At 42.0% G+C, this 26838-nt stretch overlaps 1 protein-coding gene across 2 annotated transcripts; it reads left to right on the top strand.

Annotated features, from left to right (window-relative positions):
- Positions 1 to 1083: 1083 nt before the first annotated feature.
- On the top strand, positions 1084 to 26838 carry vps53 (VPS53 subunit of GARP complex). Of its 2 annotated transcripts, none has more exons than XM_030395326.1 (22): positions 1084 to 1234; positions 1654 to 1734; positions 2806 to 2855; positions 2990 to 3056; positions 9193 to 9279; positions 9751 to 9866; positions 10264 to 10383; positions 13145 to 13223; positions 13313 to 13456; positions 13575 to 13717; positions 14301 to 14442; positions 15073 to 15171; positions 15758 to 15852; positions 16933 to 17175; positions 19246 to 19393; positions 19534 to 19616; positions 19713 to 19791; positions 19889 to 20037; positions 20124 to 20193; positions 20366 to 20503; positions 24398 to 24502; positions 25603 to 26838. In XM_030395326.1, exons 1-22 carry the CDS (start codon positions 1148 to 1150, stop codon positions 25771 to 25773), a joined length of 2496 nt encoding a protein of 831 aa, XP_030251186.1. In that variant the 5' UTR covers positions 1084 to 1147; the 3' UTR covers positions 25774 to 26838. The 2 variants fall into 2 exon arrangements, with proteins under 2 accessions (XP_030251186.1, XP_030251194.1); XM_030395334.1 differs by having other exon boundaries at positions 15076 to 15171; positions 25603 to 25773.

The raw sequence follows: 26838 nt of genomic DNA, 5'->3' as shown, positions 1-26838 counted from the left end.
CTTTCTTTTTTGCCTCCTCGTCCCTCCCTCTCTAATACTTCTAATTCTCCTCACTCCTCTATCATCTTCTACTTTTTTCGCCACTCCACTGCTTTGCCTCGTCTCCTCGTCTCCCGTCTGTCTTGCCACGCTACTTGTCTTCTTCCGTTCCTTTAAATGCTGCACTAAGAAGCTCTTTCATGGGTTTATATGCCTCTCTTTTGAATAAAACATAACAGTGTAATGCTCAGAAGCTGAAGGCTGACTGTACGTGTGCATGTGTGTGTGTTTGTGTGTTGCTTCTTTGTCTAACAGCAGGGGGCACTGCTACTCCTCGGATGGTGATGTGTGTGCACAGATGTGCAAATGTGTCACTGAAGCTGGAGGCTGACTTCTTGATATGGAAGGTGTGGTAGAGGATTTTTTTTTTTTTACTATATATATAAACACATTGTCAACTGACACATTGTCAGTGGAATAATGTTTGAGGTCAGGACAGGGCATGGTGTGTTTGGATCAGAGTGAGCAGAGCTGTGGAGAGACTTAAAGACATGTGGAAGGCAGACAATGTGAGAAGAGGTTGTTAGGCTGCGTAAAATGTAATTAAAACATTCAGTGATGGGATTCTCATCACCTTGGCTCAGGCAGGGCTTTTACGAGGTGGGTGTGGAACTAAAGGTGAAAAAAATGCTCGTTCCATCAGTGCATTTTATCCACCTATATTTTATGTAATTTACCTGAAATCATGATCAAAGTGCTTTTAAACAAAGACAACCACTCAAGCAGTCAGGAGAAGAAGCATTGATGCCTGTACTGGCTCCATGTTTTCCTGATTAATGCCTCTAATTTTGTTTACCTGTTGTATTAAAAAAATAATTGAATCACCAGTCCCACCTCAGCTGCACCCTTTGGAGACTGATACCCACCTTCAACAGCTTTAGCTCCAATGTCAGGCAACAACATGTTACAAATATATAAATAACTATCATACTATATTAGATAAGATAATAGATAATAATAATACTCATCATTTATTGTCTCTTAAAAAAGTTTAAGCTATGATTTCCGACAGCCTTGAAAGCACCGTTTCTCTGACGTCATCAGGTATCCCAGCGGCCTCCTCACCAGGAAGTGTTTTGCCGGAGAGGTCTCCGATTTTGTTTTGACGATGATGGAGGAGGAAGAGTTTGAGTTTGCGGAGGATTTGGAGGCTATTTTGCATCTTACCCCCGAGGTGCAGCTAGCTATTGAACAGGTAGCGGCTTGACCTTGTTATTACTGCAGTTTTCTCAATTTTTTTTTGCCGGTCTTGCTAATATACAGCCTGCTGTTAGCAAGCTAACCCGTCCTGGGGTCTCTCTGGATAAACAACGACCGCTAGCTGTAAAGCATAGAGTCCTCCAGTATATTAACAGCGTTTGGTTTACGGAGATAAATGCTCGATAGTGTAAAACCGTGTGGTAACGTTGACATTAGCTGGGAATAATGCGAGACGTCATTTTACGAAGCTGTGTCTGCCTTTTACCCTGACGTCGCGAATGTCAGGACACTTGTGCGTCTCAGATGACAACATGTAGATGCAGGCTGTCACTGATGATTGGTTAAAGTTATTTCAGTAAACTACTGAATAACGTACATGGTATCACCAGTTTTAACAGCAGTTTTTCTTTCAAGGTTTTCCCCAGTCAAGATCCCCTGGACAGAGCAGACTTTAATGCTGTGGAATACATCAACACACTGTTCCCCACCGAGCAGGTACAGACACACACCTTCAGACACACACAGGTGACATGCACAGTGAAGTCTTTATCATGGTGTGTTACACTGAACTGTTACACATGACTCAAGTGGATTGAAGGTTTTGACTCTGGGTATTTATGGATTAATTGTAGTTATAAAATAATTGGCTGATGTCACAGCAGACGATTTCTGTATTATGAATCCTAAATGACTCCATTTCACTTAATCTGAAAAATTGCACACAGTCGAGTTCATCCACAGACAGGTCTATGTATACTCCACCTCCATGAGGGGTCACTGTAACCCTATAGTAAGTGTGCTTAAATGCTGCAGAAGGGAGCCCAGTTGTGTGCATGTCTTTTCAGCTGATTGGGTTCTGTGTGTCTTAATTCAGCAGTCGAGACTGAGCTGTTTCACCTGCCCTGAATTTGACATATTTGTTTGATTTCAAGCAAGGTCTGCCTCTAAGAACAGATGCATTAAAGGTGCAATATGTAGTTTTGAGGAAGACATTTTTATCAGAAGAGAAAGATCTTCATTGACTTTGTTTTATGCCTTAACAAACTGAATAAACAAACTGTCTTTGTTTTCATAACTGAATGAACAAAATAACCTAAAAGGACAACACAATTTCATACGGTTTTACTTTGTTTATATTTGGCGGACCCTGCCACTTCTCTAGCTTCAAACAGTGTCCTGGGGACCTTATTTTCCTCTGAGAACAGCCTGTTTATTCAGTTAAGAATTTGAATTGTAAATATTACAATTCTGAGTATAAATGTCTTCTCCAAAACTACATAGTGCCCCTTCAAATGCTGCAGAGTGTGTATTTCTGTTCAGAGGTGCTTTGTTTTGTGTAACATATTGGATCAACAGCTGAACAGGTTCAGGTACCAATATCATGTGATAAACTGTAACTCATACACAAAGTATGTGTCTTGTTGACCTCCCACAAACCTGCAAGTGACATCTTACATGTGATCTTACAATTTCTCAACATCAGGTCAAACATTATGATATTTTTAGAGGTATGACAGAAGGTTGCTAGACATTTTCCTCATTTCCTCTCTGTATGTTTCCCTTCAGTCTTTGGCGAATATCGATGATGTGGTTAACAAGATTCGGCTGAAGATTCGGTGAGTTCATGTCACTCTCACCCATTCACTTAATAATACATATATATATATATATATATACATATATACATACACTTTATTTATTATATATTATTTTTACCCCAATGTGTTTCTTTTTGTGTCATATTTGATAGACGCCTGGATGACAACATCAGGACCGTGGTGCGAGGGCAGACCAACGTGGGCCAGGATGGCAGACAGGTGAGATGAGCTGCAGATCACAGAGAAACACACTGGGGTTGTTAGGAAACAGTGATCAGCTTCACATTGGGCCTGTCATGATAAGTACTTTTTTGTTGGACGATATATTGTCCTAACAATGGGATTTAAACTGTAGCACAATAAACTCTTGATCAAACGAAAAAAAGTTATATCCCAAATATATGAAATATAATGAAATGAAACCACATAATCAAAACAATACATATTATGTGAAAAAACACTTCAGTGTTGTAAAGGTAGGAAACCCCTGTAGGCTCAAAAGGCACTGACATCCTTATGTAAACAAACATGTATGTAAACAAAAATGTCAGCAAAAATAGTCAAGGTTATGTACATCATCGTGGCAGACCTAGTTCAGATTTATTTTTCTGCATTAAACTTTATCGTCTTTTATAGCAGTACTGCTCAAAGAAATCACATTGCTTTCATTTTAGTTATATCACTCAATAGATATCCAATTTAAGTTTTAAAGAAGTCCTCCAATAGCATTTTGTTATGATTGTTATTCATTAGTTGTTCAGAAATTCTGATTGAGAAAAGTCTCAGACGCAAGGAAAATCAGTGGATGAAACATTGCATAAACCTAATATGGGAGATGAGCAACCACATTTGCATATTGTAAATACACACCGCACAACAGCATCATTCTTCTGAAGATAGAATGCTGCTATAAGTTTCTCCCAACCCAGAAAAACATGTTCTTCCCACTCGCCTGCTCTTTCCTCTCTCCACTTTGCTTCCATGGAAAAGGACAAGATGACTCAGAACCATTCCCGCTGCTCAAACTGCGCCTCTTTATGGAAAACATGTCTGGGAAATAGATTCCTGTATGTAAATACTTTGATTTCTTTTAAACCAGGCTGTTGAGTCTTTGCCTTTTCTTAAGGGAGCATGAGAGAAAGGGACAACCCCTACTGATTTAATCCAGCTCCTTGCTCTGTCAAGGAGTTGCAGCTTAAAGGGAACGTGACACCTGATGGGTGAGCCGTGTATGTTCTGACCGGTTGACATGATTAGGTGTGCGTTGTCGTCAGGGAGTCTGGCCTGGTGGCCCCGTCTTACCCAGTCAGCTACCGTTCGGTAGCAGAGACGCTTTAAATCCCCTCCAGACCAATAACATTACACAGTCACACACACACACACTCACTCTCACACACAATAATTTTAGTTTGTTTTTCCAACCCCACTGTGCCATTCCAACATTTCCAGAGGGAAAATCCGTTCTGCAGACGGAGAGATGGAGAGGTGTGCATTTCAACATGGCGAGTGAAACATAAAGACAGCAATATAAGAAAAACCTACACGATCAGCAGTTATGTCAGTGTTCTGCTGAGAGACCCAACCTAACCTCAGTAAGCTAAATGCAATTCCTGCATTGAAATCCAAGATGGTTACAGTCATGTAGAGGGATGGACAGCACAAGATATGAGGAGAGAGAAAGTGGAGGACGCCTGGGAAATGATTTCCTTTGTGTTTTTTTTTCTGTAGGGAGTCAGACAGTAATATGCTTGAGCACTGAGTGTGTGGAAATGTGACCGCCTATGTGGTCACACCCGGGTGGCTAATAGAGTTGATATTTAGTGTGTTTGATGGCTGTGTTACTGGGCAACAAAACAACTTTATGTAGAAATCTCAAGGCAGGTTTGATGACATAACATCACTATGTGGTATATGATGCAGATAATCCCAGTTTGCCTTTTTACATAGGTGACTTAAGTGAGTGAATACCTAGCAAACCCTGTAGTGTCTTTTGCGTCCTAGTAAGACAGATGCACACACACACACACACTGCCCCACAAGCATAATTTGGTGGCAGAGTGATTGACTGTAATACATGGTGTCCAGTGGCAGAGAGACAGACTTAATTATAATGAAATGAAGTCTTTCTTTAACCAGAAACCACCTGTTTGCGATAAAAGATGCGTCATCAGCAGAGTTCATTGCTCAGTGTGCAATGGAAGTAAACGGTAGTAGCAAAATTGTAGATCGCATTGAAGAAAGGCAAGCTTTTGTTGTATTAAAATGACTGGATGGCTAACAAAGTCTGATGTTGTAGTCTGGCTGTGATGGGTGTGAAGCCGATCTCTCAACTTGACTTCTCGGGTTTCAGGATTATTTGCAGCCAAAATGCTCAGAATGGTTCAAAATTAGGTGCACAACCCAGAACAGAACCTATCCCATGTTGGAAAAGGGGTTGTAGTCTGCTGGCCCTCAGTTAATTATGAGACGCATACACACACACACACACACACACACACACACACACACACACACACACACACACACACATGTTTTCATCTGCCTGTTGTCATGGTGACATGGATACTGCATGCACACCTGTTCCACAGCCAGCTGAGCTCAATATCATAAAGCTAATGGAAGCTTGTTTTGCATTTATTCATTCTTTTTATAGATTTTTTTTTAGTCATGAAAATGAAAGATGTGAAAGCTCTCAAGCTGGAATCTATTTGTGCAAGTCGGAGTCGGAGAATCTCATTAACGAGACCAAACATTTGTTCTCAGTTACTGCCTGCCATTCACATTCCTGTTAATTGATGGCTGAGGAACTTTTTTGCCATAGAAAGCTGCTGTGCACAAGGGTATAAACACACACACACACACACACAATAGTGCAGGTTGGTAACCTGGCATTTGCGTTTTCTTTCTGTTTCTTTTTGGAGGGTTTTCTGTGTTGTGTGTGTGTGTGTGCACGCACTCTTCATTGTGGTATTCAGACTGCTGCATTTAAAAAAAAAAAACAACAAAAAAAAAAACAGTGTCGGTTGGTCTTCCTATAGAATTGACAGTAATGTAAATATTTAATATTAACTGAGAAAAGGCTGTTCACAACTTGCTTTAGTTTCCATGCTTTCATCCTCTCACAGCTCTGTCTTTTTACTCTCTAATGTGTCACTTTCCCTCTTCTGTCTCCTAATTTATAGTTTCAAAGTGCTTATAACTTTCTGTTTTCTGTATTTGTATTTCTTTAAAAGGAATCTGGGTCAAATGCTCTCTGTGGATTCTATCAGTCTGTGCCTCAATTGTCTTCAGTGACTTGTACAGCGCAGCCTATTAAATCTGACTCTGTTATTTTATCTTCAAACACCAACTATGCCAAAGTGTTTTTCTTTCGGTGTGTTTTTTTTTCCAGTAGTGAATATAAAAGGAGAAATTCAACAATAAAAGTGTAGTAGCATACTGCTGTTTATACAAGAATGCATTAGAAAATGGTGTTCTGTTAATTTTATGTAAGACTAGATTCCACACAAATCATTTCCTGAACTTTTCTTTTCCCTCTTCTGTGAGACGTTCCTCTCGCTGAATTGTCTCCCTAGAATGTTTACATAAAGCGTTGCGCTCGGGCGACGTTCCAACCGTTAAAAGAGCACCTTTGGGTTGATCTGCTTCATTGTATGTGACTCTAATCTCACAAGTACCATTTTATATGTCAGAGGGAGGAGTGAAGTGCATGAAAAGAAACTCTATGATATCTCCTGTGTGTGCCATGGAGCATGTGCTGCTCATTGCATGTTAGAGATACACTGGTGTGCATGTGTGTGTTTGTGTGAGAGCAGATAACATCTCGGGCACTGAGGCGCCTTCTGGGCAGTGGTCTCTCTTTCTGCTTTCCTCAAGGCTAAATACAGGAAATGAGCGCTAGGAAGCGAGCCAGATTGACTCAGCTGAGTGTGCATGAGCGACATTCACAGCCTCAGAGATTCTGGCCTCTTTTGCATGCACTTTGTTTGCTCAAGAGCTCCTCCAGGGAATCTCTTTAAAGATTCAGTGGCACTCCCTTCCTCCTCACTCTCAGATCAAAGAGTAATCATTTAACCTGCCCTCTCCTTTTCCAATTCATTCATCCAATCACCTAATAACCAAAGGGGCTGTTTGAAGTATAAAAAAGGGAAGGATGCATGCAGCTTTTGCTCATATCGATTGAGGAAGAGTTGCCCCCTGTCTTGTCAGGCAATCAGATCACACAGAGTAGATTTAGCTTAATATAAGGTGAAAACTGATTTTGTTGAGGATTCATCAGTCCTGACTCTGACTGTGTCACTTTGACGACACTCAGGCAGGAAAACAAATCATCTGCCGTCAATGCAAGCTGTATTTATGTTAACGTGTGTGTGTGTGTGTGTGTGTGTGTGTGTGTGTGTGTGTGTGTGTGTGTGTGTGTGTGTGTGTGTGTGTCTGTGCGTTTCCGTGTGTGTGCGCCTGCATGTGTGCACACTTTTTTAGCATGTTTGCTAAAATGTTCGCTGATTCTTGGAGGTGCTTGTAAAAGTGGTAAATTCCTTGCACAGCTGGTGCTGGCTGTTAGCATTCCTTGTGGGCATGTGTTCTTGTATTTGTGTGTGTGTGTGTGAGTCTGGGGAGAGTCAACGTTGTGTCGCAGAATTGGGCCAAGTGAAGCCAATTACCTTGGCATCAGATGTCGGAGCAGAATCTCTGTTGAGGACCATCAAAGAACAGCTGCTGTGTCAGATGATGGAGGAAATATCAGAATAGCACGTTAACCATCTCACAATTTTAACTGTCTAATGTTATCTAATCCTGTCTGGCTTTGTAGGCTGTTAAAAGTGCTAATAATCTCTTTAGGTCCTCTAGTGACAGCCTTTATGCAGAGATTAGCTTTATGGCTCATGTGTCAACCTAAGACCTCTCCATGTCAGATATTTAGATAGCTCGTGAATTAGACGGCCAATTAGATTGTTTGGCATCGCCCCCAGTCTCGAGCTGGGAATGGGCATAAGGAGGATAATTTTTCACATGGACCGAAGCCAGTGGTGAGTGTGGATGAAAAATAAATATCCCTGGAAATCTGAGCCAGACCGGCACACCACAACTGACACACAGTTATTCCACACACCATCTGCTTCGCACAAAATGGTATTATTAGAAGTGTAGCGTAGTTTATGCTAAGGAAATCTAAAGGCAAGCTTATATGATTGATTAAAAGCAGATTAAGAAAAAAATCAGCTGCTGGCAGGGTTTCTGTGTTCACCGTCCATGACTTTGCAGATTAAAGAAGAACCAGACTTTAGTTTTATAATATTTAGACCAGACACCAGAAGGCAATTTAACGTGTATGTGGATATTTTGACTGTAATTGCACTTTTTTGATATTATTTAGATTAATTTTTAACCTTTATGTTAATGTGTAAGGGGTGAAGATGGAACTTTTTTTTTCTTTCATATTCTCATGTCTGGACTGTATGACTCACCATTGCTCCACTGACTGACCCGACAACAGGTAGAAAACTTCTCACCCAGTCGATCCTTGGCATTCCTCCAGCTTTCTTCTACTGTCAGTATGCAAGAGTAAACTGAGTGAGAAGTTTTTCATCTCTGTGTTCCTCTCAAGGTTTTGGTCAAACATCTGTGTTTGGTTTTACATTTTTACTTCACTTCCTCGGGTCTCCACTTACACCCCCTGATGATGAAATTTGAGCGTGCAATGTGTAAGAATTTTAGTTAAAACACTTAAAAGGAAAATTATAACCAGAATGTGCATATTCGGGGGGGGGGGGGGCGGCGGCTGTAGCTCAGTGGGTAGAGCTGGTTGACTGGTGATCAGAAGATTGCTGGTTCGAATCCCAGCTCCCCGGGGCGGGACTGAGCTACATGTCCTTGTTGTTACGTGTCCTTGAGCAAGATACTGAACCCCAAATTGCTCCTGATGTGCTGTTGGCACCTTGTGAAGGCAGCCACTGCCATCAGTAAGGGTCCTGCGATGAGCTGGCGACTCATCCAGGGTGAACCCTGGCCTACGCCCATAGAGTAAAACTGGATTTGGCCCCAGTAAGCCCCGCAACCCCTTAGGGGGAAAAAGCGGCAACATCCCACGACCCTCACGGATAAGCGGAAAGAAAACGAAACGAAAACGAAATGTGCATATTGCTGCTTGCTCCTGCAGACCCTCACAAACTCGCCAAAGGTATAATCCAGGCTTTAGGCCTTGGATCCAAATTTTCAAATCTGTTCAGACCACAGATTTGTGATGATCATTTCCTGGAATACAGACAATGTGAACATGATCAGTGGTTCTTGTAAAGCAGACTGAAATGTGTCTCCTCTGTTTGTTTCATGTTGCCATTTTTATTTTTGGCAGGCTTTGGAAGAGGCCCAGATCGCCATCCAGCAGCTCTTTGGCAAAATCAAAGACATAAAGGACAAGGCAGAGAAGTCTGAACAAATGGTATGTACACAAAAACAAACATGCACACACACTCACGCAGACCACTCAAGGTGGTCTGTTGAAGCTTCACAGGGATATGACCTTCACTCAGTGGAGATGCAGTCTGTATCCTCCTTCTTTCACAATAGAGGGGAGAGTTATTTAAAGTAGTGGTAATGCACCTTCCATGTGTCTGTCTGTTACAAGTGTGTGTGTGTGTGTGTGTGTGTGCGTGTGTGTGTGTGTGTGTGTGTGTGTGTGTGTGTGTGTGAGTGAGAGTCAGGGTCAGAGGAAGGCCATTATGCTGGGTGAGTAGAGAAAGGATGGGAGGGGGGTGTCAAGCAGACCCTCCCTCCAGAGGCACGTAGGAACAATAATGTCTCAGACCAGTGGGTGTGTCCTCCCTCTTGGTCCAGCTCTCTTTTTCCCCTCTTCTTGCTTCTTCCTTTCTCATCTGATCACCATGTCTGACCTGTTCCTCTCCCTGCACAGGTCAAGGAGATCACGAGGGACATAAAGCAGTTGGACCATGCCAAGCGCCACCTCACTACATCCATCACCACCCTCAACCACCTGCATATGTTGGCAGGAGGTGTCGACTCTTTAGAGTGGGTACAATCACATATGATAGATCGGGACCAAAATATTGAAGCTTATTTAATCGAAACAAAGCTGTAGAAATTGTTCTGAGACTTTGTGGTTGTGCACAGTTAACTTTATGCTGAATTATTATTTGCTGCCGGAACAAGACAGGTCTTGTATCAAATCTTATGTAATAAGCAAACCCCCTGCTGAATGATACTGCAATCCGACCTGTTTTCAGAAGTCTTAAGTCTTACTGATTGAACTGCTAAACAGGAGGAAAAGCCCATAAATCATAGCAATGTATCTTATTTTGAGAGTGTTTCTTCGCACCTAGAGCGTGTTTCGAATGAATGAACATGATGTATCCACTATTTTTTTTATATACGATAATAGAAATAATTCATGTGTGTTGTGTTCCAGAGCCATGACCAGAAAGAGGCAGTACGGTGAGGTGGCCAACCTGCTGCAGGGAGTCGTCAATGTGCTTGAACATTTCCACAAGTACATGAGCATACCGCAGATCAGACAGCTTTCTGAGAGGTATTTAATATGCAAACAGTGACACGCGTACTCGTTCACCACTGACATATGTGGTTACATATGGTTATTTCTATTGGGTTAAGTGCCTTGCTAAAATGTGTCGAGCATCATGGCTGTAAGAGCAGCTCATTTTCAGTAGCCAGTTCGGAGCTTGATCTCTGCTTACAGCTGAAATATTCCACAGCTCGTCAGCTGAACTGTTGAAAAGTGGTTGCAGCATTTGGCTGGAGGTGTTGTGCGTATTACATCCTGTTTATGCAGATATTCAGACACACACACACACACACACACACACACACAGAGTACCACATACACAGGAACACACAGGAAGGAAACCCACTGCATAATGTCCTTTTATGCCAGCATTTCTTCCATTGTGAGAGATTAGAGGCTTTTCTGAGGATGGGTGTGTGCATCTCCATGGATGTGCTGCCACTGTGTGTGTGTGTGCGCGCGTGTGTGTAGATGAAGCATTTTGTGCATTGTGTGCTTGTTGTTGATGCTTGCAACATGTCTTTCAATCATCATACAATGGTACAATTAGGAATGTTTTCATGCCAATATCTGGATGTGGTCCTTTGTTTAAACACACACAGAGGTTTACACACACAAAACAAAGTCCATTGTTGCGCTCTTGTTTCCCACAGCTCTGACTAATTAAATTTCCATTTTTGCTATGATTTTTCCAAGAACACCAGAATCAGTTTTGGACACATTGGTCAAGTTGATGTTCGGGTTCAAAGTATTGCCGATCTCTAGCAACAAAACCTAAAAAAAAAAAAAAAAAAAGCAATGACCTTCGGTTCTGTTTTGACTGAGGTGTGGCAGACAGCGTTCATACCAAATAACAGCTGCGTGGAAGAAGTGACTCTGCTGGAGAAACAGATGATAGGAGACACATGGGTAAGATAGGAAGACAGCTGGATGGGTTAGGGTTATTAACTGAACAGTTAATAGAGAGTATAAAGATCTAACACATGAGCCTCTACAATAACACAGATCACATAAGCAGAAAAGAGACAGAGGCATTCAAAAGATAAGATGAAGATTGGCAATAACTGATATCGAGGCTGGATGAAGGATCGGATGGGGAGTTCGCTAATTCACAACCACGAGGAAAAGTAGCTTGGACATGTTTGCAGCAGCAAGCTAAACTTTGCACATGTCATTGTTGGCCACAATTAAATCATTTTAGACATTTCATGATAGCAGGATGATTAAAAGACTTCCCATTTCTACTCAATTTAGAGATCATAAAAATGTTGACTAGCCCTATTTGAAAGTATTATTGAAGTAAGCGACTGATTTAATCGTTAACAACTAAAGGATTTATCGCCGCACTCCAGTGCAGTGTATAACAGCACGATCAAAAAAGTTGAAACAAAAGTATTAAAGCAAACCTAAGTGCACATTTTAGTTGTAAAAACTAAAGAGGATATTTCATCTGAAAAAAGGAAATGCTCAGTTTTAAACAAATGTGAAAATTCTTCGGGGTTACTGGCTAAATGCACATTAGAGCCTCCATCTGACATTTCTCTGCTCCTGCCTTTTACATCTCCAATTCGTAAGAAGAAGTTAGCCTTTTATCCGACAGTACTTTGAAGCGTAACTAAATGGAGTCAGTGCAGCTTTCACCTTTGAACACGATCAACTCTGATTATTTCTTAATAAGCCTTTTACTCGTTTTCTCATCGCCTAAAGCATTTCCCACTGAGTTCTGTCTCAACTACGCTTGTGACTATCAAAGTTCAGCTGACGGACAGTGACATATAATGTCTGGACTGGTCTCATTCTGATAGTTCTCCTCCAGACTCATACTGGGGCACTTGAAATGAAGACTGCTACTTCAGTTGGCATCAATCTCCACCCTCTCCTGTTTGTTCTGGACGACTGGCATGGCTTTGGGTGCCGTCCTGGGTTAACCCGGCTTGGATGCCTTCCTGCGAACACAGACTCTCTGAAGACTACACACTCAGATTGCCTTAAACAGACCTCATTATGTAAACACTGTTACGTGTCTTTTTTGTTGCATTATTGACAAGAAACCAGTGTCTCTACATTGATGAAAAAGGAACGAATGATAAAGAGACCAGCGAATGTGTGTGCCCATATTGAGATTGAAAATGTTGGGGATAGGGCTGCACAGTGTTTGTAAAAGAAAAATCATATTGCCAGTATTCTGACGGATATTGTGATTTCAGAAACACAATAGTCATCATCATTTCTGAATCACAATTTTCATTTTCGCATGAACAGAAATGATGTCTGTACCAAACAAACATCTTTTTTTACATTTGGGGAAGGCCAGGGGCTCTCTGCAGCACTACAGCCACCTTATAATGCGGTTCTGTTAAACATCTCACCTTTTTTTGTCACCTTCCAAAATAAACATAATCTTAGATTCTTCTGGGCTTTAATTGTGCGTGTGTGGTTCAGGAAATAATTGGCTGTGACAGGTGTTTTTAGAGCTTATGAGGTTTTCAGCGATTTTATAGCAAGTCCTGTGACACTTCATTAGCATCAATGGCCTTGAGGTTTGGCATGTTACTTGTTTTTCTCTGCACTTGGACAACAATGAAACAAAGTATCTTTTAGCTGGCTTTCAACTGTAGAGTCTTTGGACTAAAATATTTTAGCCTAAGAGGAGGCTAAGTTATGTTGTATATTAGAGGCTTCCATGTGAAATTGCCATTATTCCTGTATGATGTTTATATGATTTGAAAATAATGAATAATTGTGTGATTGGTTTTTGTCCTATCAGAGTAAAAGCAGCACAGAGTGAGTTAGGGACTCAGATCCTGGCAGATTTTGAAGAGGCCTTCCCCTCTCAGGGCTCCAAGGTAAATATGTTGTGTAATCATGTTGCTCATGTCTTGCTCTTCCTTTTGTACAAAACAATATGTCAGGGTTTTTTTCGCAATCAATGCAGAGACCAGGTGGCCCTAGTAATGTGCTGAGAGATGCCTGCCTGGTGGCCAATGTGCTGGACCCACGCATCAAACAGGAAATCATCAAAAAGTTCATCAGGCAGCACCTCTCAGAGTACCTGGTGTTATTCCAGGAAAACCAAGATGTGAGTGAGAATTTGAAAATCAATACTGTAAAAGATCATCTAATTCCAGTTAATACCTTTTTGGAAAATGGTGGTATTTAGTTATTAATGAAAAGAACAATCCCACCTGGTTGCTCAGGTTGCGTGGCTGGACAAGATCGATCGCCGCTACGCCTGGATTAAACGCCAACTTGTAGACTATGAGGAGAAGTATGGGCGCATGTTTCCTGAGGAGTGGAGCATGACAGAGCGTATTGCTGTGGAGTTCTGCCACATCACCAGGTAAACACACACAACATGTAGTATGAAAGCCCATCTAGGAGCAAGGAGTGTTCCAAAAGTGGCTTAAAATATAGTATGCTGTTTTTCTGTCCTCAAAAAAATCAAAGAAAAAAGAAGTTGAATGTTAATTAAATTACGAAAGCCAGAAAGTGGGAAATTGGTTGTGGGACTTTTGTGCATCATGAAGTGAACCACACTGGCGTTAGCTGCCTGGCACGAGTCTGTTATTTGGTGCAGCCCTCGGTGCAGTTGACGTAGGTGGCCTACATGCGCAGTGACCGAGTTTCCCAACTTCTACTCCTCTCCTTTCCCCTCAGCTTCATGAGAGAAGAAATACATGGCTCGCAAATTGTGTGTTTCTCCCAGCAGCAACTGACACGATGAAGAAGAAAAAAAAAAAAACATCTGGCAAAAGTTAGAACAGTGTCATCAGAATAAACCCTGACATGGCATGTTTTTGCTAAAAGGAGAAATGTGTATGAATACAATTATATACTAACAAGGATCACTGCAAACATTTTAGGATGTCGATGTCTAGAAATTAAAATACTATGTCCATTTTCTTCGTGTGTGCTTTTGGAAGGGTGGAGCTAGCCAAAGTAATGCGAACACGGGCCAAGGAGATTGAGGTGAAGCTGCTTCTGTTTGCCATCCAGAGGACCACAAACTTCGAGGGTCTTCTGGCCAAACGCTTCACAGGATGCACCTTGACTGACATACCTGGAGTGAGAAAAGCACACACTCGAACACAATACATGCCAGTCTATTGACTATCTACTTCAAATGATTCTAGCACGAGGTGTCCAAACACATACTGCAGATGTTGCTTGCTTGTGTTTGCACAACAGTCACGCTTACACGAAACTGCTTACGTGTAGCCTGTTGTGTTATACTCTTACACTCACCCAAAGAGGTACTCGTGTCACTGACCAAAGAAACCTTTCAATCCAGGTCACGTTGGCGTGTGGAGGAGTAAGTGACACAGCGTAGGGACATATTATGATTATTGTTTTGTTTGAGCATAACTAGGCCAAGCTTACTCAGAAATGATCGTATTTAGGCACAACAGAGGCCCTTTTGTCTTCAGTTCAGTTTACACCCCGGCCTGTTGGGTTCTGTAATTCAATCAGGGATTTGGTTGAGTGGAATTTTATAATTGGAGATGCAGTTTCATCAAAACCTCCCACGAATTGCTCTATACAAACAAGCAAGAAAATGATGAGGTCTGGACTTCATTTTGAAGTTTGTGATGATTACAGGAGAACTTCTGTCAGTCAAAAGTGCTGTCAAAACCAATTATGATGCTGTAATAAGTGAGCATTAGAAAAAAAAACTAATGTTTCATCTTCATACAGAAGAAGAGGCCGGAGAGCCCTCTAGAACCCACCAACCCCTTCTTGGAGGATGAGTCAAGTGAAGATGTGGGCACAGAGAAGGACGAGGATCTGGCTAAGGTGAGACGAGCTGAACTGACCTCAATCTGAACCATACTGCAAAATAAAGGGACTGTTAGATATTGCTTCCTTTGGTGTAGAGTTTTTGCTAGGCCAATTTTTACTGTTTTCTAATGTTCTCCTCTTCAAGGGAATATGACTCATTTGCTCATGGCAACGCACGGGGAAGTGGGACAGCAGTGTAGCAGCCTTATTTAGATATTCTCCCATGAACTACTTCAACTGATAACTGTGTGGCTTTAGTTTGAAGAACAGAATCTTATCTGATATACTTGTTGTCTTGGCCGAAACCTCTTAATCAGGACCTTAACAAAGCAATAGATTGACCAAGAACTTTGGTCATTCATCAATTAATTAAATTTTATGTATCTAAAACTGCTCCACTCTAATGTAACAGCCCTGTGACTTGGTGCGGGATATTGGTCAGTATGACACAAGTTCAAAGGTACCACCTGATTCTGTATTCAGTGTTTTGACATTTAACTTTGCCTGGAGGCAAAACAGAAACTCACTGATTGATATTCTGTGGAGCTGCAACTAAAACCTGTTATTGTTCTAATTCCTGTGTTGTCCTTCATTGTTTCAGCCCAGGAAGCCGAAAGCTCCGGACAACCCTTTCCACGGCATTGTCTCAAAGTGCTTTGAACCTCATCTATATGTCTACATAGAGTCCCAAGACAAGTGAGCAACACACATTCATACAAGCCAAACAGGGTCGTGGTACACAGACCCAGAATCAGGAGCAGGTTGTGTGTAAAGCTGGCACATGCATCCTTTTTCCACTGCCCACTCATCAATCAGATCCCCCACCTCCCATTCTACTTCATTGCCTCTTGTGTCTTTCCATCCCTTGTTCCTGTACAGGCCTCTGTCTCCACTGTGGCAGAAATGTTTCCCATTAGCTGCACGACCACAGACGCAGAGAGAAAGAGAGAGGGAGGTCGAATAAGTGCTGCCACAGCAGATCTGCCTATTTTCATTCCCACCTCCTTATTTTTTTCTTCTTGGTAGCCCCTCTCTGGTCTCTTTCTTTCTGAATACATTTTGTTTCATTCCTCCTTTCTTCATCTCAATCTGTTTGTCTTTTCTTTTTTTTTTTATCTTCCTTACAGTCTTTCTTTCTGTTTCCTCACCTCCCACCATCCTTCGCTTCTCCTGCATCTGTCCCTCCCCCTGTCCCAGTCATGGTGATCGCTTCTGAAACTGAACACAGTTCTGGGACTGCTGTGCTTGCATGCAGCCCCTGGCTCTTGGCTATCTGGAGCGTTAAATGCAGTTTGTCTGTCCAAGAGAACAGGATTGACCTATTCTGCAGCTACAACCTCATTTCACTTCAGTCCAAAGGCCTTAAACAGGCAACAGCCAGATCAGCTTGTCCCCAGTGGGACATAGCAGGAGAGAACAGTGGCCTGCTTGTTTTGTCCTTGGCTTTAGTTCCAAGATTCAGAAGGATTGGGCCACACCAACTGACTGTGGACCTGTTGACTGTAGTACTGAGGATTTTGATATGCTTGGAATATTTTCTCCTATTTATCCATCTGGCTCTCTGTCTGTGCGCCTGTTATTTTATCCTTTTATTTATTTATTGGGGTTAGGCACCAATCATATGTTTTTACTGTTTTAATGTTTATATTTGATTCATTTAATTCCTTTCATGTGCCTCTAACCCAACCACCCATTGTGTGTGTCTGCGTGTGTGTGTGCGCGCGTGTGTGAACCTGTGTGGGTTTGGCTGTACTGTACATTTACGGGCATCTGCAGGAACCTGGGCGAGCTGATTGACCGGTTCGTGGCTGACTTCCGAGCTCAAGGCCCACCCAAGGCGGGCACAGAGGAGGGCGGAGCGGTGCTGCCCAGCTGTGCTGACCTCTTTGTCTATTACAAGAAGTGCATGGTGCAGTGCTCCCAGCTGAGTACTGGAGAACCAATGATTGCCCTCACAACCATCTTCCAGAAATTCCTAAGAGAGTATGCTTGGAAGATCCTCTCTGGAAACCTGCCTAAGTAAGACTGGCTCAATTTATCCATTAGGGTCTAGTCGATGCTGGTTTTAAGACTGACTTGAAGTGCCAGGGAAAACCCTCAACTTCTCATCTGAATTGCCTTTGATTTTTTTTCCCGAAGTTAATCTCATTTGAAAAATTATCTTCCCTCTACTGTGTGATCTTTTCTGAATATTGCTCCAACAGAGGAAGATTTTTAAACGATAACCACAAAAAAGCCAAAGCCAACAATGAATTAGTCCTACTATCAATTATTCCACTGAGCAGCAGACCTCTATTGTTTTCCCATTAAAAAAAAAACTTTTTTTAAAAAGCATCATTTAGCCAGCCCAAAGATCGAGTCTTTTAGGCAAGTCTCATCACCAGCTGCACTCTTGGCAACTCCACTAGGTAGTTGTTTTGGACTAGCAGAGCAAGACCAGGATCCAGTCTAAATGGATGGGCAGAGTGGCATAAGTTCATCATGTCAAATCTGATAAAATCCACTTGAAAAGTTTGCTGACTTTGTTCCAGAAATAAGGTTTAAAACACTTTTTTCCCCACATTATACTTCTGCTACACATGCACGAAAGTTTCACAACGCCAACTTTTTTTATAGCTCAATCCAGAGTGCCAGGCTGTCACGGGACGCCGTGGGCTCCTTCCACCAGAACACTTGATCCAATGCAAATTTAATGTCTAATTTTTAAATTATCTAACCTTCCTTCGTATTTGCATTGGTGGGATATCTTCATCATTCTTGCCTTTGAGAAGTCTGCATGCAGCCTCACCAAAATTGGTTGAACCTGTTAACCAGTGAATTTCTACTGTGGGCTTGCGTCATTGCAACAACACAATTGGCAGACAATTTTTCCTGTTGTGGCTGTTATAAAGCAGGCTTTTAGGGGACGGGGAAGGGGCTGGATATATGGCACAGAATGACTATTTCTGGTGTTATGGACCTTTCTATTTAAAATGTTTTAAGTGGTTAAGACTCCTCTTTTATAACGTCTCTGGCCAAACCGATGCCAGAGGTGACAATCCCGTGGCATGAACTAGCTAGAGTTTCTAGCCTTTCGAACATTCCCACCCTGAATGATACAATTTTCTGGGCAGTAACACAAACACAGATTTATTTGGGATTAACTCTTCACAAACAAGCATGTCACACCCATATTTGTTCATTCCTTTGGTATGGTGATGGAGCAGTTTAGGAGTTTCAGCTTGAAAATTAATGCCTTCAGTCCTCGCTGTGTTTGATGGATTTGGATGGCATGCTATAAGGGATCTGGAGTCGGTTAGGTTGTGGCAAAGTCTAATGTGCTACCAGCAAAAACATCTCTGGCTCATTGGCCACATTAGAACTCATCACTGGGCTGTGGTGTGTGTACATATTCGCACACAGACACACACACACACACACACACACACACATACAGGCGTGCTCTGTTTCTGTCTCACATGTGCATGCATGTTAATTACACACTTGCCCTCGCTGTCTAATGTATACCATATTCTGAGCCGTATTCAAACATGGTTCAAAGGTACTCTTAAACGCTTTGCAAGTGTATACATTCACAGACGCATGCAGACACGGTCGTCCAGTATGGTGTGCTGTGAATTGGTTTTGTGAGGTTTTGAAGGGGGCCCTCGAAAGGAGTTTGAACTATGTTGTGGTTTTACCCACATGTCTCCGTTATGACGTTTATTAATGACTGGGCCGCTGTTGAAGCCTCATTGGCGCAGAATCCCGACACTTGTGTCTGCTTGTAGTTATGCCTGTTGTGCCTCAGTTACTAAAAATGGCCTTCTTTACCTGTGGTTTAAAAAGTGTTTTACAAAGAGTGTCTTTTAAACCTCTGTCGCGAAGGGGGTCCACAATAGCCAGTCTAAAATAAAACCCAGACACACACATAACAAACCAGCTATCACCCAAAAATGTCTTATCACTAGTACTAAAACTATACAACAGCTATATATTAGTCACTATTAGACTCAGATATCAGCCTTTCTCTCCCGCTGTTAACCCCTCGTTATATTTCTGTCTCCTTCTATTCTTCACTGCTGTTTTTCTATCTATGTCTCTGTCCAGATCGAGCAGTAACAGCGGGGGTCTCACTATCAGCAGTCTGCTGAAGGAGAAAGAAGGTTCAGAAGCCGCAAAGTTCACTGTAGACGAGCTCTGCCTGATTTGCAGCATCCTCAGCACTGCAGAGTACTGCCTGGCTACAACACAACAGGCATGTAAACACAACAAACAAACCCACAGATTGTCAAGAGCATAAGAGACTATTTTTTACAATACACATACAGCAATTATGTGTTTAATGTGTTAAAAAAAAACATTTTTATATGTTTTATATTTGTGTTTGTCTTCCAGTTGGAAGAGAAGCTAAAGGAGAAAGTAGATAAAATCCTGATGGAGAGAATTAATTTGACTGGGGAGATGGATACATTCAGCACGTAAGTGGACAGTTTTCCTCTTGATATAAAAGAAATTACCTTCTACTATATGAGCCGTCTTCATGGTTTCAGTTATTTACTTTCATGTGTCCTCAGTGTGATCTCAAACAGCATCCAGCTATTGGTTCAAGATCTTGATGCTGCCTGTGACCCTGCTCTCACCGCCATGAGCAAGGTTAGACATGCATGCACACATTCAGCTCACGACAGATGCTTGAGAGTTTTGAGCATATTTTGATGATTGTATCAATCTTCCCTCCCTGCTCTCTCAGATGCCGTGGCAGAGTGTGGAGCACGTTGGTGACCAGAGTCCTTATGTCACGTCAATCATCATGCACATTAAGCAAAACGTGCCTATTATCAGAGAAAATCTGGCGTCCACGCGCAAATACTTCACACAATTTTGCATCAAGTTCACAAAGTACATGAAAATACACACATTATTTTTCTTTCTATTATCTGTGATGAAAGGTTCCTAAATCTGATATAATTTGTTTCTTTCCTCAGTTCTTTCATTCCCAAGTTTATCAACCACCTGTTCAGATGTAAGCCCATCAGCATGGTGGGAGCTGAACAAGTGAGTTTAATTTATGTTAATCTGTCCTAAAGCTTCCTCATCTTAAACACATTTAAGCAATACATGTATGTGCACTGTTACATGATATTATCGCGCACCGGTAGACATGTTCAACCTTGAATAACAGTTCTTATATGCCTGAGAGTCTGTCTTGTGTATCCTACCCCACCAGCTCCTCCTCGACACTCACTCCCTGAAGACAGTCTTGCTGGATCTGCCCTCCATAGGCTCCCAGGTGCTCCGCAAAGCACCTGCCAGCTACACTAAGATAGTGGTGAAAGGCATGACCCGTGCAGAGATGATCCTTAAGGTGAGGATGAAGGGGTGAAGATGCTTTTGGCTGTGCGGCTTTCAGGTGCAGTGTGAATGAGTGCACTTTGAATGTTGGAAAAACACTTAACCACGCACCTAAAGCTAGTAGAGATAAATTCAAACAGTTTATCTTTCTCACGTAAACTCAGAACGAGCCCCCCCATCTTTAACTGATGGACCTGAGTTGTACTCTAAACACAAAATAGCTAATATTAAACACATTATCAGAGCAGCTCAATCTTTACTGCTAACTTGAGATTTTATGGCATTTTACTTGGGTGTCTAAATTCATGCTCTTTTTTTTACAACCAAAGCTTCATTCTCTGACCTTTAAAGGATCTGAACCTGAGATAGACCTTTTTGTGTAAGTGCAGCCTGAATGACTTTTCTTTATCGCTTGTTTGCCGTTTTACAGATTGAATGTTGGAACTCTGACATATCCAGTCAAACATTAGCGTTGGTGTTGATGCTAACACATTAACCAAGGATGGTCTTGCACAACGTGCTTCTAACTTCTTTTTCCACTGATTGGGCTCCATCGTTACAGGCAACAATTGTCTGAACAAAACATTTCTCCTTTTGAGCGTTTTGCGGTTTGAATGGCAAGCCTGTATTAAAATGTTTGTTTTGAGTTGCCCATGCAGATTATCTACTTAGAGTTTATTTTTGTGCAGAATAACCCTTTAATTGAGTCATTAACCCCACTCACAATAGCATTTTATGAGCATGTTTCCACCTCACATGAGGATAGGAGGGAATAAGAATAGAGCTCATGCACCACTGGTTTAATGAGTGAGAGACGGCCAACGTGAGACAAACACACACACACACATTTATATTCTGACACAGTATGTGGTTGAGGCAGTGGGAAAGGTGAGAGTAAATAAGTGAATGCATGCAACCATGCGTCTACTCACGTAAACACACACGGATAGAATAAGTGTGTGTTGGATTTTTTGTCGTCAGTAAGGAGAGCAAAAACAGGATTTAACCATTTGCCTCAAAATTACCTTATGCGACCCCAGAGGACACTGGAATGTGGCTGCCATAGATTAACCCCACCCTAATTAACCGTCCCTGGAGTGTAAAGAAATGCACACACACAGAGTACGCGTCTGGATGTCCTTTGATTTCCTCTGAACTCCCAGGAGGCCGTCTTTCCTTCCTAAAGTTGGACTGCTGATGTTTATAGCCGTTAATGTGACCCGCTATGGTCATGCCTTCACTGTGAATAGCTTTAAAACAATGTCAGACAGCAAATATTTTCAGTTTATGGTATTATATTTTCTTGTTTTATCTCAGACACTGATTGTCTAACAAAGCCCTCTCGCCGTTTCATGTTCGATTGCCTCGTCTGATTGTTTTCTACTGGGATGCATACTGGCCCATATGGCCTGTGTAAAACTTGTCTTTGTTCCCTGGAACAATTCCCTGAATGTATATACATGAATTTCCACTCATCTGCCACACATTAAAGAGGCTTTCACATTATAGAGTTATAGAATGCAGTCACATCAGGCCACTCCTGCTTCTTTTTTTTTTTTTTTTACTTTCTGAATTCAAGTGCCAGCGGGCCCTTTCAGCTGGAATGCCATCTATATGTCTCACAAAGACGTAGCTGACGCTGCATGAAGGGCCTTCAAGTGATTCACATGCATTACTGTGACAGCAGAAGACACTATAATCATTGTGGAGGCTAGAAATCTGATTCTGTAAGAAAAACCCAGGTAACACATCTTATAGTGTGGAGGAAAAGTCTTGGTTGTAATTGTAATGAGTAATAATGCTGCACAAGATGATATATATGTTTATAGACATACAAAGGTTTCCTCATTATTGGCCTTGGAAAGTGAATGAGTAGAGCTTTTGTACTCGTGCCAGCATTTTAGCCATCAACTTTGCGCTACATCAAGGTCCCTCACACAGGTAATTGCTTCCACCTTGGGCAGAAACCGGCGCTTCTGAAAGACAAACCCATGGAAAGAAGTCCCAATACAAGAATCCCTCTGTCCAGCCTCAACAATAGTTTTAAATTACTCTCTGTGATGCTGGGACTTGAAATTAAATCTGGCGTATCCCGAACATAAAGACTGCGATCCAGTGCAACAATTGAATGTTGTGTCATCTTGTGTTATGGATCAAGAGTTGACTGAATGACCTCACACTAATCTAAACTATCCTGTTGATGTTACAAATTGAGGTAGCTGAGCAGTGATTATTCTTTTTTTAAAATTTTTCCTTGAGAGTAGCAGAATAAGCTGCTAACATTTACATATTTTCACCGTATAAAGTTGTCGTGTTGGCAAACAGTTGGCTTTTTACACATTTAGCATACATGAACTAACATAAGCATTTATTTGCAGTTAGTGGTGTTGAGGGAAATGTCTAGCTCGCAATCCGCCAAATGCTCCACAAATGTTTACCAGCTAGTTGCCAAATTTAGCGCTCTTCTGTTAGATGCTGGGCAGACAGCGAACAATGGCTTCTTCAGAGCTTGTTTGCTTCTTTTAAGAACTGAAAAAAACGGCTGTTAATAAACTAAAAACAACACAATCTTAAGTCGTAAAACCAAAACAACGAGCTGAAAGATGCCAATGTTTGATTATTTAGTTTGCTTGGGCATAAAAACTAGTCATCGGAGATTCAATGTTCCCAAAACTACATAGTGCACCTTTAAGGGCCCATCTCTTAAATCTGTACGCAGCTGTCAGAGTATCTCCTTTGGGTGTTGAAGATGAATATATTTGGGTCGTCTGTTTCGGGAGCCAGCGCTCAGTTATGTTCAAAGTCTGTGGGATTCTTTCTGTCTGTCTGTCTGTCTGAGACGGCCTCTCCTGGCTGGTTCGATGCCTGTGAGACGTGGCTGTTTTCCACGCTCTCCCAGCCCAGCCCACCATAGCTCCAGCTCTCTCTCTCTCCCTCCTCTGAAGTTCTTTTCTGTGGAGAATTTAAAAGGCAGACCCCCCTCCCCTCTTCCCCTCTTCCCCTCTTCCCCACCCTTGTTCAGCCTGAATGTTTCCCCCCCTGACTCTGTTGCTCTCTTGCGCTCCCTTTTTATGCCCATTTTCATTCTTAAACTCCCTCTCCCTCCTTTGCTTTCCCTTTTTTACAAGGTCCCTACAGGCCTTTCCCTTGGCCTGGCTCCAGGACAGTTGCTAAGTAAATCACTCAGTCAGCAGCACTAGTAAGAAAGCAAAGAATTCCACACAATCCTGAGCCTTTTTTATGCCTGCTCTTCCCTCTCTAGCTCCACTCTGTGCAGCTCACCTCCCTATAGTTATTTACATTTAGTGAAAAAGAAAGGAGTGAAGCCTGAAAGAACAAGCCTTTTTTTTCCTAAAAAATGAAGGATAAGAAAAACATGTTGTGAGATGGTCCTTGGATGCATACATGAGACGGGAGGTGGGGGTTCTGTCAGCCATGTGTTGTTCTGCCAGCTTTGTAGCGACTGCAAGAAAATGCTGTCCGATCCACGTTTTCCAGCCAGCCTCTATCGTTGGGAGGGGGGAAAAAAACAACCCAGAGAATCCAATCCATAAAGACTTGTGCCCCATTAAACCTTTTCTGCCTACTCTTGACTAATGCAGATTTTTGCCCAGGCTCATTATACCCAAAAATAATTACCGGTGAAACTAATTCTTGCCCACTCATGCATGGAGTAATTGGTGTGTAAAAGGGAAAAAAAAAGAGTAAGGAGTCGGCTCCTAAATATAGAACCATAGTCTCGACTTTGTTTGCAGCTTGAACTGCTTGGTTTTGTCAGTTCTGCCCCCCCCCCTCTCTCATTTGGGCCATAGCTGCCCCATGTGGGATCATTTAAAGTTCTCTTGGGTCGTCCCTCACAGGAAAGGAGGGAGGGGTGAAACCAACATTAAACTCTCCTTTTCCACAGGTGGTGATGGCCCCACATGAACCACCAGTGGTGTTTGTTGATAACTACATCAAGCTCCTGGCGGATGGGAATCCTGAGACCTTCCAGAAGATTCTAGACATGAAGGTCAGCTTGTTTGACTCAGCCAGTAATTTAAAGGGATAGTTCAAGATTTGGGGGAAATGCACTTTTTTGCCTTACAGTTGAGCGATAGGTGAGAAGATCACACTCTCATATATAGCAGCTAGTTCACTTAGCTTATCAGGGGGAAACAGCTAGCGCGGCTCTGTTCAAAGGTAACAAAATCAGCCAACCAGCATCTCTAAAGTTCATCAATTGATATATGCACAAGTTATAGTTTCTTTACACTTAGTTTTGGTAATATAAGCTGTTAAGTAGTGAGCTTTAGAGGTGCTGGTAGGTGGACTTTGTTACCTCCGGACAGGCACAGGTTAGCCATCTCCCTTTGCTTCCAGTGTTTATACTAAGCTAAGCTGAGAAGCTCCTCCAGCTTCATAATGACTGTACAGATGAGGATGGGATTTTTCTTCTCATCTAACTCTCAGGAAGAACAAAAATAAACAAGTTTCCTTTAAATGTAAAGTTAATCGTATTTGTAAAGGTTCACCCAAAACTGAAGGTTCTGTAATGGTTCGGGTGAAGTTCATAGCGTTTTTGGATTTTCACAGGAAATCGCTGCTGCAGCATTCTTCTAAAAAACTGAAGTAGCTGGGGACTCTTTTTATAACGTTAAAAAACAACCAAAAGTACACCTTAAATCGCCCGAACATTGACATCCGAAATTGATTTGAAGACAGGTTATTTGCACCCTTTAAGATGAAATCTTTACTGTAGCTGCTGAGCTAAAATTGTAAGCGTGCTAGTGGGTGCACAAGCTCAAACGCACGTCGCAGGTGTAAATAACAACCTTTCAAATCAGTTTAGGACCTCTGGGCTTCCAGAGACTTGTATTACGCCAAACATGCTCCATGGAGCCATTTTATTGTTTGATCAAGTCTCCACCTACTTTAGTTGTTTAGGAGAATGCTAAACAAGCTCCAGAATTGTTTTGTGGACTACAAGACTTTCCATTGGCCTGAGGCGGAGTAGATAATGACTGTATTTTCATTTTTGGGTGAACTTTTAGGTTTGCATTTTCCACTTGTCCTGTGTAAGATTTTTTTGTTTTATGTAATGAGTATTTTCCCCTGTGTATCTGTTTGTAGGGTCTGAAGCGCAGCGAACAGAGCAGCATGCTGGAACTCTTCAGGCAGCGGCTACCCACCCCACCCTCCGGGGGCGACGGCGGCCCCTCTCTCTCCTTCAGCGCCCCCACCCCTGAACAGGAGTCCTCCCGCATCCGCAAACTAGAGAAGCTCATCAAGAAGAGACTGTGAACAGACACAAACACACACACACACACTCTGAAATCTCATCTTGAAAATGAAGACGGCTGCAGGATGAGACGCAGGTTATTCATCTCAAAGACTTCATTATGCTCCATTCAGAGATCATGGCAAGCTACGGAAAGAGCGAAAAGTGGACTGAATTTTCTGACTGACAGTAATATGAACCCAGGCTGATGCTGGATTATGAAGAAACTTCCTCAACTGCTCTTTGGTGTTGCTACATGTCATTCTGTACCTTCCCACATTTTCTTTTCATGACACTAACATCTGAGCTTTGTAACATTTGTATATCGTTGCACAATGTACTCGCAGTCCGAAGAGCCAAATGTAGTCCTTTTTACCAATTTCTGGCTTCTTTTGTGGGATTTGTCTAATCCAAGATGATTACAAGCAGCATGATCTTAATTTAAGGTGGCATTAGAAAGAAAAAATGTATGTCAAGGAGGGTCGTGGTTTTCTTGAAATGTTTTAAATGAAATGGGAGGATACCAGGTGGAAATTTGTGTGCATCTCTGGCATCCATTAAAATGGACAATGCGTCAACAGTGGCCTGAAATAAATCTCTGAATCTGGGTTCCTAAGTCTGGGACAAAGAAGGTAGTTGGATTTTCCTTCATCTTCAATCAGACATGAGAGCTGGCATTTAACATCCCTCTAGGTTGACTCAGAAATGAGAGCCAGCTAGCTGAAGTCTTTCAGCTTGAGCTAATAGGAGGGGGGGGTTTATTGTATATTTGTAGGCAACATACGTACACATGTTTGCGGCCAGTCAGAAATCTTCTGGCTTATTTGCATTTACATGAAACAAGGTTTTGTCTTAGTGAGACAAAATGCATTTGTCTCAGTGCTTCACTAAGTGATCTCTTGGTGTCTGAAGCTGCTCCCACACGTTCTCTTCAGATGTGAAAAGAGATGTTTTATAAGTCACTGCCCTGGTTATGGTCTCTGATTCTGATGCCTCCTGCATTCCTGCCGTCAGGCCTGAACTGTTAATCATTTGTATTGTCTAATAGGCTCTCACAGGCACAGGAATATAAAAAAAAAATGCCATCA

Source organism: Sparus aurata, chromosome 2, assembly GCF_900880675.1.
Source record: "Sparus aurata chromosome 2, fSpaAur1.1, whole genome shotgun sequence".
Classification (NCBI taxonomy): Eukaryota; Metazoa; Chordata; class Actinopteri; order Spariformes; family Sparidae; genus Sparus; species Sparus aurata.
This window is presented reverse-complemented; position numbering and strand designations above follow the sequence as displayed.